Genomic DNA, 16366 nt, shown 5'->3' on the forward strand with positions numbered 1-16366 from the left:
GTAATCATCTAACGCCCTCTTGAATGCCTCAACTGAACCTGCCTCCACCACACTTCCAGGCAGTGCTCTCCAGACCTGAACCACTCATTGTGTGAAAAAGTTTTTTCCTCACCTCATATTTGCTTCTTTTGCAAAACACTTTAAAACGGTGCCCTCTGGTTCTCGATCTGCTTAAGAGCGAGAAGAGTTTATCCCTATCTACTCTGTCCAGACACCTCATGATTTTGAAAACTTCTATCAAGTCTCCTCATAGTCTTCTCCTCTCCAAGGAAAACAGTCCCAACTTCTCCAATTGTTCCTAATAACTGAAGTGTCTAAATCCTGGAGCCATTCTCATAAACCTCTTCTGCATTCTCCCCAATGCAGTCACATCCTCCCTACAGTGTGGCACTCAGAACTGTACACAATACTCTAGTTGAGGTCTAATCAGTGTCTTATATAAGTTCAACAAAGCCTCCCTGCTCTTGTACCCTATGCTCCTATTAATGAAGCCTAGGACACTGTATGCTTTGGAAACAGCTCTTTCTACCTGTCCTGTTACCTTTAATGACTTATGTACATGTACACCCAAGTCTCTCTGCTCCTGCACACCCTTGAGAATAGTATCCTTTATTTTATACTATCTCTCCATGTTCTTTGCACTAAAGTGTATCACCTCACACTTCTCTGCATTGAACTTCATTTGCCACCTATCTGCCCACTATACCAATGTGTCAATGTCCTTTTGAAGTTCTACACTGTCCTCCTCACAGTTTACAATTCTCCCAAGTTTTGTGTCATCCAAAAACTTTGAAATTGACTCCTGCACACAAAGATCTAAATCATTTGTATATATCAGGAAGATGAAGGGCCCCAATACCGACACCTGAGGAACTCCACTACAAACCTTCTTTCAACCTGAAATGTACCCATGAACTAATTACTCACTGTTTCCTATCCCTCAGCCAATTTTGTATCCACGTTGCTACTGCCTCTTTTATTCCATGACCTATAACTTTCCTCACAAATCTGTTGTGCGGCATTGTATCGAGCACCTTTTGGAAGTCCAAATACACCACATCAATGGCCTTGCCCTCATCAGCCATCTATGTTATCTCTTCAAAAATGTCAAGCAAGTTAGTTAGGCATGATTTTTAACAAATCCATGCAGACTCTTCTGAATCAATCCATATTTTTCAATGTGACTATTTATTCTACCCTGAATAATTGTTTCAAGAAGTTTCCCCACCACTGAAGTTAAGCTGACTGGTCTGTAATTGCAGGGCAGATCTTTACAAACTTTTTTGAACAAGGGCGTAATGTTTGCAATTCTCCAGTCCCCAGCATCTCCCCTGAATCCAGGGAACATTGGAAAGTTATTGCCAGTGCCTCTACAATTTCCACTCTTACTTCCTTGAATGCACCTCATTCAGTCCTGGTGCGCTTTCAGTTTTAAGGACCGACAGCTTATCCGATACCACCTCCTTATCAATTTTAAGCCCTTGTGGTGGCTGAGTTTCCTCCTCTGTTACCATGGCCTGGCAGCATCTGCCTCATAAATAAAGACAGATGCAAAGAATCCATTTAATACCTTAGCCATGCCTCTTGCCTCCATGTGTAAATCCCCTTTTTGGTCCCTAATCAGTCCAGCTCCTCCTTTTACCACCAATGTGCTTATAGAATACTTTGGGATTTCTTTTTATGTTAGCTGCCATTCTTTTTTCATAATCCCTCTTTGCTTCTTGCATTTGCTTTTTCATATCCCTTCTGAACGTTCTGTATTCAGCTTGGTTCTCAATTGTATTTTCTACCTGACATCTGTCGTAAGCACACTTGTTCTTATTTAGCTTAATTTCTATCTCCTTTGTCATCCAGGGAGTTCTGGACTTGTTTGTCCTACCCTTCCCTCTTGAGGGAACATACTTTGACTTCGCCCAAACCACCTCCTCCTAGAAGGTAGCACATTGTCATTGTTCAGATACTGTTTTTCCCACCAGCCTTTGGTTCCAGTCTATCCGGTCCAGCTCCGTTCTTGCCCCATTGAAATCCACTCTCTGCCAGTTGATTATTCTTACTCTCGATTGACCAATGTCATTTTCCACGGTCATCCTAAACCTTATGATACAATAATCACTGTCCCCTAAATGTTCCCCCACTATCACTTGATTTGTCACTTGGCCCATCTTAATACCAAGAACCAGGTCCAGCAGTGCCTCCTTTCTTATTGGACTGGACACATACTGCTGTTGGAAATTCTCTTGAACACAATCTAGGAATGCTTGTCCCACACTGCCCCATAAATACCACTAACCCAGTCTATATACAGGTAATTAAAGTCCCCCATTATAACTATTCTATGATGTTTTTGCCTCTCTGTAATTTCCTTGCAGGTTTGTTCCTCTATATCCTTCCCATTAGCTGGTGGTCTATATATTACACCAAGCAATGTAATTTCACTCTTCTTGTTCCTTAGCTTTAGCCAAATCGATTCTGTCCTTGAATCCTCTGACACATCCTCTTTCTCCAGTGCTGCAATACTTTCCTTAAAATGCCATGTCTCCTCCTTTTTACCCTTTTCTATCTTTTCTGCATCCATATAACCAGGATTATTTAACACCCAGATCTGCCCTTCCTTAAACCAGGTCTCTGTTATCGCCACAACATCATAATCCCACAAGGCAAATCTGTGCCTGTAACTCCCCAATTTTATTAACTATACTCTGTGCATTCACATACATGTAGTATAACCCTGCTTTAGACTTCATTACTTGCCCCCTTACTCCAACTCCACTTATTAATTTCCTATTCTCTATTTTAGTGCTCTTTGCCTCTCAGTCCCTGCTCTGTTCAGATGCAACCCGTCTGGCTTGTACAGGTGCCATCTCCCCCAGAGCCAGACCTACTTGCCTTGCCTGTGCTGCCCCCATCAGAAGAACTAATCTGTAAAAAGAAAATCTCCGAACAACTTCTTTCCTCTGTTTCTACTTACATTATTGTCCCATTACTCTATTTATGCACATCTAACCACTGGTCTCAATATGCTTTTCGACTAGTGGAAGTGTGATAGGGTGTTTAAGCACTTAGACATGGGAAATAACCTTACGATTGACGTCCATGTCTTGAGAGCAAAATTTTTTTTAAAAATCCTGAGCACTACCCATCACAGTAGGTAAAAGGAATATGGACTCAAAGTGTTGAATATAGGGCTGATGCTATATAAAATTCCTTTGAAAAAAGGCATGACTGACGCATTGGTGTAGAAACTGAAGGTGAAATCTGACATTTAAGATTCCTCTGGATGTTGTGATGGGTTTGGCTAGGGCAGTCATCACCAATCCATCATGGCTGGGTCTTGGAATCCCATACTTAACACCATTGAGGCAGTACCATCACTGTAAGACTTGCACTGCCGCCACTTCTCAGGCAACTAGCGTGGACCATAAACGTGGCCTTACCCACTTGTAAAAACTAATTCAAAAATGATATCTCAACCCTACTCCTCAGGGTTATATGCTCCTAATTTGGTACTAAAATTGGTAATTTATTTAGATGGTTCTTGTGGAGACTGGAGCATATTGCACATGTAGCATCCTTCCAAGGTTGGGGCTGAGGTGTATTTTCAGGACAGAGTAAAGGGAGCTTCACACTATGATGATTTGTGCTATTCCATAACCAGTATTGTTCAATACTGCTACTGGGTGCTAGGAATATATAAGGTTCCATTACCAGCATTAATATTCTTCACTTAGTTGAGCAGAAATATTTGGCAAAACAATACAATTTAACAATCGTATTGTTAAGTGGTGTGGGTAATAATCTAAAATCTATGCAACTGATAGACAATAAGCTGCTATCAGGAGATCAATTTGTGCCAAAACATTGTGAAAACAAGACCACATACTTTGTACACCAGCAGTTCATGAGGACCATCTTGCAGTGTTGTACCATCATCTTTCATCAGTCTTACGAAGGCCATTGCAAAATTCTTTTCACTCTTGTCTTTCGCTGCAAGGTACAAAGGCAGTAAAGGAAAGTTATGGAAGAACATAGAAGGAGTGAGGGGGAAAGTTGGTCTGAGGATAGGGTATGGAGTGCATAAAGTATGAAGCGAAAGAGTATGCAAGAAATGCGTGAAAAGACTAAGTGAAGAGCATGTAATTATCATTACTCTGTCTGATTATGCCTCTTTGAATTATTTCTGAATGAAAAAATGCACTATAAATGCAAGTTGTTGTACTTACACTCTTGCGATGATCTGTGTCTAAACATAAACCTCAGGTGTATTCTCTGCATTTCTTCCATTGGAATGGCCACCTAGTAACAGACAGGTATGTGAGGAAAGCAATCAGTGACTAAATAGCATATTTTACCATGATAATTAAGGCACAGTGTTGCACCTATGTTGTTCCATTTCTCAAATGATTCGTTTTTATTTAATGTTCTTAGTACACAGCGGTTCAAGCTTGAGTTGTGAAGAAACCTCTTCCTGTTAAAGCTTATGGGTTAAACATTGTAATGAAAAGCTCTTGTATCAAGTTTACTTTATTGGCTAGGAATTTCCAGGGGTCTGTTTCTGCTCCACCACTGAAAATGTAGCTGACGCCCAATTACTTGTAGAAGCGGGGATTCTGCCAGATATTCACAAAGCAGGGTGCAGCTGCAAAAATTATTTTGAGTTTGATTTTTGGCTCCATCATGCTGTGTGGCTCTCCCACTGTGCTAAATCAATTAGATGCAGAACAGATCTAGCAGCTCAAAAATGGGCATCCATGAGGTGCGTTGGTTCATCATAAGCTGCAGAATTGTATTCAACCACAATCTGTATTCATGGGCAAGCATAATCTATCACTACCATTAACAGGGGACCAATCCTAGTTCAATGAGGAATGTAGGAGTACCAGTAAGTAGCAGCATCAGGTGTACCTAAAAGTGAGGCCTAACCGGATGTAACTACAGCACATGCATAGGAAACAAAGGAATCAGCAAGTTTATAGATGGAGCAAAATTATCCTACATCCAATGGTTCAGATCAAAGTTCGGCAGTTCTGCACATCCAGTGGTTAATAGGGGTGGACAATTAAGCAATTAACTGAAGGAGGAGGTTTCATTAGAATTCCCCTCTGTAGTGAAGGCAAAGCATAGCATGTGGCTGCAAAGAACAATTCTGAAGCATTTGCAGCCACCCTCAGCAAGTATGTGCCAAGTGGATGATCCAACTCGGCTTACTCCTGATGATGGCAACCTTCAGACCATTTGATTCACTCCAAATAATAACAAGAAATAGCTATGAGTGCACTGGGTATAGCAAAGGCTTTGGACCCAACAACACCCCATTTGTAAAAATTTGTACTCCAGAGCTAACTGTGCCGTTAGCTAAGCTATTCCAGTACAGTTATAACTTCTTTGGTGTTCATCTGACAAAGTGGAAAATTGCCTGGATACATTCTGTCAACAAAAACAGGACTAATCCAATACAGCCAATTCCATGCCATCAGTCTATTCTCAATCATCAGTGATGGAAGATGTCATTGACAGTGCTATAGCAGCAGTTAGTCACCAATAACCTGTTCACCAATGCACAGTTTGGGTTCAGCCAGAGTAACTTGACTCCAGACCTCATCACAGTCTTGGTCCAAGCATGGACAAAAGATCTGAATATCAAGCATGAAGGTGAGAGTGACTGTCCTTGGCATCAAGACAGCATTTGACCGATTATAGCATCAAGGAACCTTAATAAAATTGATGTCAATGGAAATCAGGAGGAAAACTCTCCACTGGCTGGGGTGACACCTAGCATAAAAGGAGATGGTTGTGGTTGTTGGAGGCCAATTATAGCAGGGCCAGGACATCACTGCAGGAGTTCCTCAGGATAGTGTTCTGGGCCCAACAATCTTCAGCTACTTTACCAATGACCTTCTCTCCACTATAAAGTCAGAAGTTGGATATTCGCTGATGAATGCACAATGCTCAGCACCATTTGCGACTCCTCAGATAATGAAGCAGTCCATGCCCACAAACAGCAAGATCTGGACAATATTCGGACTTGGGCTGATAAATGCATATGAACATATGGATGTACGAATTAGGAGCAGGAGTAAGCCACTCGGCCCCTCGAGTCTGCTCTGCCATTCAATATGATTATGGGTAATCTTACTATAACCTCATCTCCATATTCCCACCTACCCCCAATAACCTTTCATCAAGAAGTTACCTCACTCTGCTTTAAAATATTCAAAGACTCTGCTTCCATCACCTTTTGAGGAAGAAAATTCCAAAGGCTCACAACCGTCTGAGAGAAAAAAATTCTCCTCATCTCTTGTCTTAAATGAGCAACCTCTTATTTTTAAACAGTGACCCCTGATGCTAGAATCTCCAAAAGGAGGAAATATCCTCTCTACATCCACCCTGATCAAAGCCCCTCAGGATCTTAAAGGTTTCAATGAAGTCACCTCTTACTCTTCTAATTTCCAGCAGATACAAGCCTAACCTGTTCAGTCTTCCCACATAAGACATCCTGCCCATTTCAGGTATTAGCCTGGTAAGCCTTCTCTGAACTGCTTCCAATACATTTACATCCTTCCATAAATAAAGGAGAACAGTACTGTACACAATACTCTATATGTGCTCTCACCAGTGCCCTGTACAGCTAAAGCATAACCTCCCTACATTTTTAGTCAATTCCATTCACAATAAATGATAACATTCTATTAGCTTTCCTAATTACTTGCTGTACCTGCATACTAGCCTTTTGTGATTCATCCACTAGGACACCCAGATCCCTCTGATTCTTAGAGTTCCGCAATCTCTCATATTTAGATAATAAGCTTCTTTTTCACTCTTCCTGCCAAACTGGACAATTTCACACTTTCCCACATTATTACTCCATTTGCCAGATCTTTGCCCACTCACTTAACATATCTATGTCACTTTGCAGCCTCCTTTTCACAATTTACTTTACTACCCATCTTTTGTGGTTTTGTGTCATCAGCAAATTTAGCAACCATTCCTTTGGTCCCTTCATCCAAGTCATTTATATAAATTGTAAAAAGTTGAGGCCCCAGCACTGATCTCTGTGGCACAGTACTCGTCACATCCTGCCAATCAGAAAAAGATCCATTTATGCCAAATCTCTGCTTCCTGCTAGCTAGCCAATCTTCTTTCCATGCCAATATGTTACCCCCTACACCATGAGCTTTTATTATCTGCAATAACCTTTGATGTGGCACTTTATCAAATCCCTTCTGGAAATCTAAGCACAGTATATCTACCAGTTCCCCTTTATCCACAGTGCATGTGACTCCTTCAAAGAACTCCAATAAATTGATTAAACATGATTTCCCTCTCACAAAACCATGTTGACTCTTGCCAATTGCCTTGAATTCTTCCAAGTGCCCTACTGTAATATCTTTAATAATTGCTTCTAACATTTTCCCTATGCAGATGTTAGGCTAACTGACCTCTAGTTTCTTGCTTTCTGTCTGTCTCCCTTTTTGAATAAAGGAGTTACATTTGCTATTTTCCAATCTAATGGAACCTTTCCTGAATCCAGGAAACTTTGGAAAATTAAAACAAGTGCGTCAACTATCTCACTCGCCACTTCTTTCAATACCTTAGGGTGAAGTCCATCCAGACCAGGGGATTTGTCAGCTCGCAGCCCCAACAATTTACTCTGTACCACTTCTCTGGTGATTGTAATTCCCTGAGTTCCTCCCTTCCTTCCATTTCCTGATTTACGGCTATTTCTGAAATGTTATTTATGCCCTCTATAGTGAAGACCGAAGCAAAATACCTGTTTAATTCATCTGCCATCTCCCTACTTTCCATTACCAATTCCCCAGACGTACTTTCTATAGACCAGCACTCACTTTGTTAACTTTTTTCTTCTTTAAATATCTATAGAAACTCTTACTATCTGTCCTTATATTAATAGTTAGCTTTCTCTCATACTCAAGTTTTCCTGTCCTTATTAATTTTTTTGTCATTATTTAGTAACATTCACTCCACACAAGAGCCAGGCAGTCTCCAACAAAATAGAATCAACTATTGCTCCTGACATGCAATGGCGTTATCCATGCCAAATCCCTCACAATCAGCATCCTAAGTGTCACCATTGACCAGAAACTGAATTTGAACAGACATATAAATATTGTGGCTACAAGAGCAGGTCAGAGGCTAGGAATCCTGCTGCAAGTAACTCATCTCCTGACCCCCTAAATCATGTCCACCATCTACAAGGCACAAGTCAGGAATGTAATGGAGTACTGTCCACTTACCTGAATGAGTGCTGCCCCAACAACATTCAAGAAGCTTGACACCATCCAGGATAAAGCAGCCCAGTTGATTGGCACCTCATCCACCACTTAAAACATTCACTCACTCCACCACTGGTGCACAACAGCAGCAGTGTCTATTCGCCAAGACTCCCTGAACAACACCTTCCAAACCCGTGACCTCTACCAGCTGGCAGAACAGGTGCAGCAGATGCACAGGAACACCACCATCTGCAAATTCCTCCAAGTCACACACTTCTCTGACTTGGAAATAGATTGCTGTTCAATTATTTGTGACTGGGTAAAAATCCTGGAAATGCTTACCTAACAGCTCTGTGGGAATACCTTTACCACATGAACTGCAGAAGTTCAATTAGACAGGCAATCACCATCTTCTCAAATGAAATTAGCAATGGTTAATAAATGCTGGTCTAGTCAGTGAAGCCTAAATCCCATGAATGATTTTTTTTTAAAAGCTAGTGGACTAGTGGATTGCTTGATGCTGACATTGGGTTTTGAAAGAAGGGATGTTGACTTGTATCTCAACAGGGCTAGATTACAAAGGAGTGGAAGCACAGAGATGTACAGGGTTCAGGCTAAGATGCCATTTACAGTATTGCATTCACCTCTGGTCACCGCACCTCATGAACAACATATTGATCTCCAAGAGAGTGCAGCACTGATTTATGAGAATGATACTAGAGCTAAAAGGGTTAAATTGTAAGGATGTTGCATAGGCAAGGTTTGTATGCCCTTGAATATTGAAGACTAAGAGGTGATCGAATTGAGGTATTTAAGATGCTTAAAGGATTTGATAGGGTAAATAGAGAGAAACAGTTACCCCTGGTGTGAGAATCCCAGAACAAGGAGAGCATAGCCTTAGATTTAAAGCAAAGCCGTTCAGGGATGGTAGAAAGCACTTCTTCATACAAGGGGTAGCTGAAACCCAGAACTCTCTCCTTAAAGAAGTTAGTGCTGGGGGTTTATTAAAAGTTGAAAACAAAGATTGATAGAGTTTTTTATTTGAAAAGCGTATTAAGGGGTATGGAACTAAAGTGGTCTCATTGTAGGGGAGAACAGGCTTAAATAACTGAATGGCCTAGTCCTAATCCTATATCATATGTGAATCTTTATTTCACTTGGAGGGGTTAGTGCTGGGAATGGATTATGTTTTATTTTGACAGCCAGTGCCAAAGGTCTCTCTACTCTGCCCCACAATGTGCATCAGCCCAACTCATAGCCTCAATGTCCATTTCCCATACCATGTGCCCTGTGCCCTTTTCAGTGCTAGTTCAGCTTTCTTTATGCAGGAATTGTGCAAGCTTGCACTACTGTTGGTCACCCACAGTGTTTAGCAAGATGACCATTGTTTAAATTGTCATAATCATTGTCATGGTAACTCAGGTGCTCTAGATTGGTGAGCAGTGTTCTAAAAATACACGCAATAAAATAAGGAGGAAAGAGTAATGGAAGGAAAGAAATGAGCTGATTATTGAAATGTATCAGCAGTTGTCATTTAAAGATTTCACTGGGAGACTGAGTAACCACCTTCACATTGACAGCTTTGAACCTGATGCAGCTCAGACAGAGTTTAGCATCCTCTGAGAATTTAGTGTCAATGTTAATTTTGCTCCTGGGATGACATTTTTAGGAACCAAGGCCTGTATGCAAGGCTCATCAAACCCATGTGACCTTGTCAGTTTGGAGTGGGACTGGTTCCCACACATGTTCCACACTAGTGGCATTTTGGGGGCCGTCACAGGCGAGCATTGAAAACTCTTGAACACAATTGTTCTACTTGCACTTTTTATGATTAATTATTGATTTTTTTCCTCAGATACACATTTAGCAATGGTGATTCTCCCCTTACAGAACTGCAGTCAGCATGAGAGTTCGAGCTTTGTTAATACCTGAAGAGTTTTACAGTCTAACAGTGACAAATAGCACAGAAATGGACCACAGATTGTCAGTTATTGTTTACCTTTGTGACCACATTTGAAAAGTGAAGTGTGGCCCTCTCCCTCCTGAACCTAATACTTGATGACTCTTCCTGGGCTACAATTCAATAGGCAAGCCCTCTGATGTTCCATTGAAGTCACTTTTTAAAAAGTGTTTGCGAGCTATTTGAGTCTGGTCAATTTGATCATGTCCTCAGCCAAGGTCCACAAATATAGAATCACAGAATTTTAACCACACTGGAGGCCATACGGACCATCGTTGGCTCTTTGAAAGAGATATCCAATTCGTCTCACTCCCTTGCTCTTTCCCCAAAGGCCTATAACTCTACAGCCCTTTGGTCCTTCTGTCCTTCAAGTATTTATGCAATTCCTTTCTGAAAGATACAATTGAATTTGTTTCCACCACATTTTCAGATGGTGCATTCCACATCATAACAGTTCACTACATTAAAAAAATCTCCTCATTTTATCTCTGGCTCTTTTTTCTGATTACCATAAATCTGTGTGCTCTGGGCTTCTGCCACAAAACAATTCCTCCTTTTTACTTTATCGACAAGCTTCATGATTTTAAACACTTCGATTAAATCTCCCCTTGACCTTCTCTGCTCCATGGAGAACAATCCCAGCATCTTCATCTAACTGGTGCCATTTAATAAATCTCCTCGGTAAGGCTTTGATATGCTTCCTAAAGCGTGTGCCCAGAATTGAACACAGGACTCCAGCTGAGGACTAACCAGTCATTTCTAGATATTTAACATTACCTCTTTGTTTTTTTTTACACAATGAGCAGAACTAAATGAGAAGATGCAGGGTAGAAAGCCCACTGCCTTCCCGGCTCCCACCAATTAAGCTAGGGCCGCGGAAGTCCAAAGTTCAGCCTTTTTACCCCTAGGACAATTGAGGCCCTCAAGTTGCTAAGTAAGGGCTTTTGCCTGCTGCCACTGGTATTCTGATACTGGGAGACCTGCCTACAATCTGGGGAGAGGGGCCCTCCTGCTCAGGCTTGTTCACGACAGAAGGCCCCATCCCCCCACCCCCACCGCAGCAGCAAGGGCTACCCCTGCAGGAAGACTTCCCACTGCTTTCACATCAACGTACCCCATCCCCGCCTCTTACCGGGGCCGGTATGACTGTTCCCGATAAGGCTGCCCCACTTATCCGGGTTCAGGGGCCTCCATGGCTGATCTTAGTCCTGGGTCCCCAGCAGTTGCCATCATTCCCAGTGGCACTGTTGAGTCTGAAGAGATCGGGTCACCCGATTGGAACCCTGACAGCAAGCAGGAAAGCGCCTGATTGGGATTTAATTGCACTGGGGCTCCCATTGGCTGTGGATGTCGCCACTGCCTCATCCATTAAATTCAGCCCAATGTAATAAAACTGAGGATGGATCCTATATGGCTTTTTTAAAAAAGACTATCAATTTATCCTGCCATCCTCAAAGTTTTGTGTACTCACACCCCCAGCTCTCTCTGTCCCTTGTGCCCCCTTTAAAATTGTATGATTTAGCTTATATTACCTCTCCTCACACTTCGTTCCAAAATGCATTACTTTACACATCTCTGAAAATACGATTACAATCTAGGATGCCACAAACTCTTGAACTGTGGCACCCAAGATCGAACCAGAAGAGGGATGGTTCAATGGACAGTTTGGTGTGACTTCTGGAAGTAAATATTTGAGGGAGTCAGCAATTGTGAGAAATTCATTTCAGAAATGGACCAGATCAACTACAATCATTCTCAGTACGACAGGTCCTACATGGGATGGAAATGAGGACAAGGAACCAATGCAAAATTTGTAAAATAATAATTTCCTAATAAACAATAATGCCAATTCTAGCACCAATAATAATGAACCAGCTAAAATAGCTAACTTAGCTATTTCCCCTGACTTAGCTAACTGCTGATCCCTACTGAGAAATTAACTCAGTAGTGATACCAAGCCAACTGGATTTTTACAACAATCTGGTCATTTTTCCCCCTGTTCTAGCTTATAAATCATCAGCTTTATCAGTTTCATAACTTAGAGTATGTTTTGAACTCTAGGTGGCCAAGCTAGATGTAAAACCATGACAATACCATGTCCACTTTGAATTAGTACTGTGAGGGAACCAGTCTGCAAGCGGTGAAGTTTGCAATCAGGTTTCACAACATTTTCAAGCAGTTAAAATTTAACCATTAATGGAGCACTGTCTTCATAGATAGGTTGTTGGGGAATCTTTGTATCACTGAAGATAAATTCACATGATCTAAAGACTAATGAACATCCAGTAGCATTGCTCCAGAAAGCAGTGTTATACTGTATAATCCACCATACATTATTCTACTGCTACTGTACAATTCTGGTTTCAAACATGGTTTGTTGTTTTAAGGTGGCAATGTTATGACCAATTAGCAGCAAATAATTTATTTATTAAAACTCTCATCTTCTCACCAAGCTCATCCAAAACTCTGCCATCCAGATCTTAATTTGAACCAAGTCCCATTCCTCCAACACTCTTCTGCTCACTGACTCTAGGTTAGCTCTAGGTTCACCTATACCTGACATTTAAAATTCTCATCCTTATGTTCAAATCCCTCCAAACCTTATACCTTCCTACCTCTATAATCTCCTTCATCTTACAACCCTCTGAGAAGTCAGTGTTCCTCCAATTCTAGTCTCTGGTCCATCCTCTCCCTCCTTCACACCACCATTGGTGGCCATACCTTTGGTTGCCCAGGAACTAAGTCCTGGAATTCCCTCCCTAAACCTCTCTGTCTCTTCGCTTCTCTCCTCTTTTAAGGTGATCCTCAAAACCTATCCCTTTGACCAGCTTTTTGAATACATTCCCTAATGTCTCCTTTCACTCTTGCTATTTATGTTCCCTGCGAAGTGCTTTTGGATGTTTTATGATGTTAAAAGGACTATATAAGTAAGTTGTTCATGCTTTACAACTACAATAAAAGTTTGCATGTGTGACCCAATGCTTGTCACTGAAAATTTTTATGGAGAGATATCATCACATTGTATGCTATGCCTTTGGAAAGTGATTCAATGGCTCTTGCTGACTTTGCTAGTGTTGGTCGTGGATGATTTACGTACACAAAGTTTTGCCAAAATTTAAAACTATGAAGCTTTTCTGTTTAACTTTCCAGGCAGCAGTGAAAGCACCTGTCTGGCTGATCTGCATCTCTTCTTTCTCATGTTCAAAAATCAGATTTCAATATGATCATGGTTTGATGTCATCTGTTCCTTAAACTGAAGCAATTGTTTCCTCTACACTGTCAAATATATAAAACAATTTGAAAATGCATTTTCCTTATGTTTGAGATCATCAAAATAATAGCCAGATTCATTGTTGATGATCTCATGTTCGATATGATAAAAACGTGACCTCCTCCAGGTACTAAGCAAGCGTTGATAATCATTGCAGAATGCGTGGACTTGCATTGGATTGTTCCATGATTACGCTTGACAAAGTACTGCAGTGGTTTACCAGTGCCTTCTACAGTGCGGCTGACTAGGAAACTCTTCTGTTCTTACCATCTGCCATCAGGCGTATTTAAAGGATTGAAAACAGGCTGATAATCAACCTGTTTGCTACATTAAGCACGCACCTTCCTTCACCCACTCTGGGAGCTTCTGGGTCAGAGGTAAGGATGCTACCACTGTGCCACAAAACCTCCTATCAAAAACGTGACCAGGTTTTCTAAATGGAAATGACCCACTGCTGGTTCATTTATTTCATTGCTGTATGCTTCATTGCAAATTGACTGTCTTGCTTCTTTACTTCACAACAGTAATTACACTTCAAAATTACTTAATTGGCTGTGAAGCACTTTGGGACATCCCCTGAGTCATGCAAGGTGCTATATAAATGTAAGTTTTTTAATCTTACAAATCCTGGCTGAAAAACAGCAGTGTAATATTTCACTGCTTCCTCTAACCTTGATTGTCTCTATCCAACGGGGCTGCTTGACCTGATAGTAGATGACGGATCGATATTCACTGACTGGCTTGTCTCCCGCACCCAGGCAAATGGCATTCTGCAACAAAACAGTTCAATTTTGTAAATACTGATGAAATAACCTTTGCATAGATGCGTAATATCAGAGCCTCATGTAACAGAACACCTGAACTACACCAAATGTTGACAATCATCACAGTGTGCCTCATTAACTCATTAAGAGCTATTGAATGTTCTGCAATTCATCCAATTCTGTTTCCCCCTCATCCTCCTACCCTCAGCAGTATTTCCTTCTGCTCCCAGAAGGCCTCATGGCTAGACTACGCTGCCAAGTTCAGCAATGCTCCAGCATCTCGTCCAGTGCTTATCCTTCGCGGGATAAGTTCTGTAAGATCCAGCACCCCTGATTTTGCCTTGAAGTGATGGCCTCCAAGGATGAACTCATCCACTTCCCAACTGATTTCACACTTTGATTTTCCAGGAGGCAGCACCGATAAATCAGGAGTGGGAATTCTGACTGACTTACAACCTGCCAAAGGTCCCAGCATTCACAACATTTTGGGGGAGAGAATTCTAGATTTCTACAACCTTTTGTGTGGTCAAAATGGTTCATGATTTTGTTCCTAACACTGTAGTTCTAACTTTAGTGCCCTCTTATTATTGAGACCCCCACCCCACCCCACCCACCACCCCCCACCACAACTAAAGGAAATAACTTTTCTGTAGCTATCTTTTTGTATTCTTTCATGGATGTGGGTGTTGCAGGCAAGGCCAGCATTTGTTGCCCATCCCAAATTGCCTTTGAACAGAAGGCAGTTAAAAGTCAACTACAACGTTGTGAGTCTGGAGTCACATGTAGGTCGTATCAGGTAAGGATGGCAGATTTCCTTCCCTAAAGGGGTATTGGTGGACCAGTTGGGTTTTTACAACAAGCGACAATGGTTTCATGGTCACCATTACTGAGACTAGCTTTCAATTCCAAGCTTATTAATTGAATTTAAATTCCACCAGCTGTCTCCAAAGCATTAACCTGGGTTTCTCAACTGCTAGTCCAGTGATATATACCAGTGCGCCACCATCTTCCCCAGAGAATGGAATCCTTTTAACATTTTAAACACCTCAATTGGATCACCCCTCAATCTTATATACTCGAGAAAAATGAGAGACAATGAAGAACAACAAGAAAACTGTACTTTAGTGGTCAGGTCACCAAAGAAAGTCAGACTAGGCTATCTGAAGTAACACTTTCAGCACAATCTCTGAGACTATAATGTTTCACACAGGTGAGCACATGTTAACAAATCTTTGTGCTTTCTCAAAAGTTAACCCCCAAAACGGCAAAGGAATCTTGGAGTCAAGTAATTTGTTTTTATATTGAATGTTCTGGGGGAAAAAATGATAATGATAAACAATGAAGCTAAATGTGAACATCGTACAGAACAGGAGAATCTATAAACAAGACCAATGAAAATCCTGTCCCAATTAATTGTTGGTGTGTATGTGTTGGTGACATGCTCCACTGAACCCATCAAATGAGGCTTGCTGAGGCAAGTGATTAACTGATCACTTGCAAGTACTTAAATCAATTACCTATTCCTCGTAATGAAGTAGGGTTGTCAACCCTCCAGGATTCTTCTAGAATCTACTGCAAATAAAGATTAATCTCCTGGAAATTGCTGCCTGGGAGAAAATACACAGGGACATTAAAAAATGGTGTGTTTTCATTTCCTTTGATCATTTTTTTTCCTTATATTTATAAAAATATTGGAGATGAGGGAAAAAAGGTCTCTTTGGCTGACAGCCAAGGATCCTCCAAACAAGTAATGAAGAATTTCCAATCAGTAAGTGAACGAGTTGCACTGTGAGGATTCATGATCAGCAACCTATGGCCAGAGTGGGGCAGATGGAAGCCATCTGATGAGGCCTCCTGAAATATGTCCAATCATAGGTGACAACCCTACTGTGAAGTGAATGACATTGAATCTACAGAACTGAAACAGGCCACTCAGCCCAACAGATCAATTTATACTCCTCATGAGATTCCCCCAAATCTATCTACTACATCTCACACTATCAATGTATTCTTCGGTACCCTTCTCTCTCTTGTACTTATCGAGATTCCCCTTATGCCTCAAATACATCCTTGTTGTAGAATGTTCTACATTCTCACCATCATTGAGAAGTTTTTCCTGAATTCCTTACTGTATTTATTA

General features: G+C 41.2%; 1 protein-coding gene across 3 annotated transcripts in view; it reads right to left on the reverse strand.

Moving 5' to 3' along the window:
- Window positions 1–16366, reverse strand: part of LOC121280741 (dedicator of cytokinesis protein 2-like) — a 627095-nt gene that overhangs the window by 484438 nt on the left and 126291 nt on the right. For all 3 annotated transcript variants that reach the window (XM_041192879.1, XM_041192878.1, XM_041192880.1), the window contains 3 exons: window positions 14134–14232; window positions 4221–4293; window positions 3881–3984 (listed from right to left, as the gene is read on the reverse strand). In XM_041192879.1, the coding sequence (XP_041048813.1) occupies window positions 3881–3984; window positions 4221–4293; window positions 14134–14232 (276 nt within the window). The remainder of the gene's footprint in view (window positions 1–3880; window positions 3985–4220; window positions 4294–14133; window positions 14233–16366) is intronic.

Source organism: Carcharodon carcharias, chromosome 8 (genome assembly GCF_017639515.1).
Source record: "Carcharodon carcharias isolate sCarCar2 chromosome 8, sCarCar2.pri, whole genome shotgun sequence".
NCBI classification, from domain to species: domain Eukaryota; kingdom Metazoa; phylum Chordata; class Chondrichthyes; order Lamniformes; family Lamnidae; genus Carcharodon; species Carcharodon carcharias.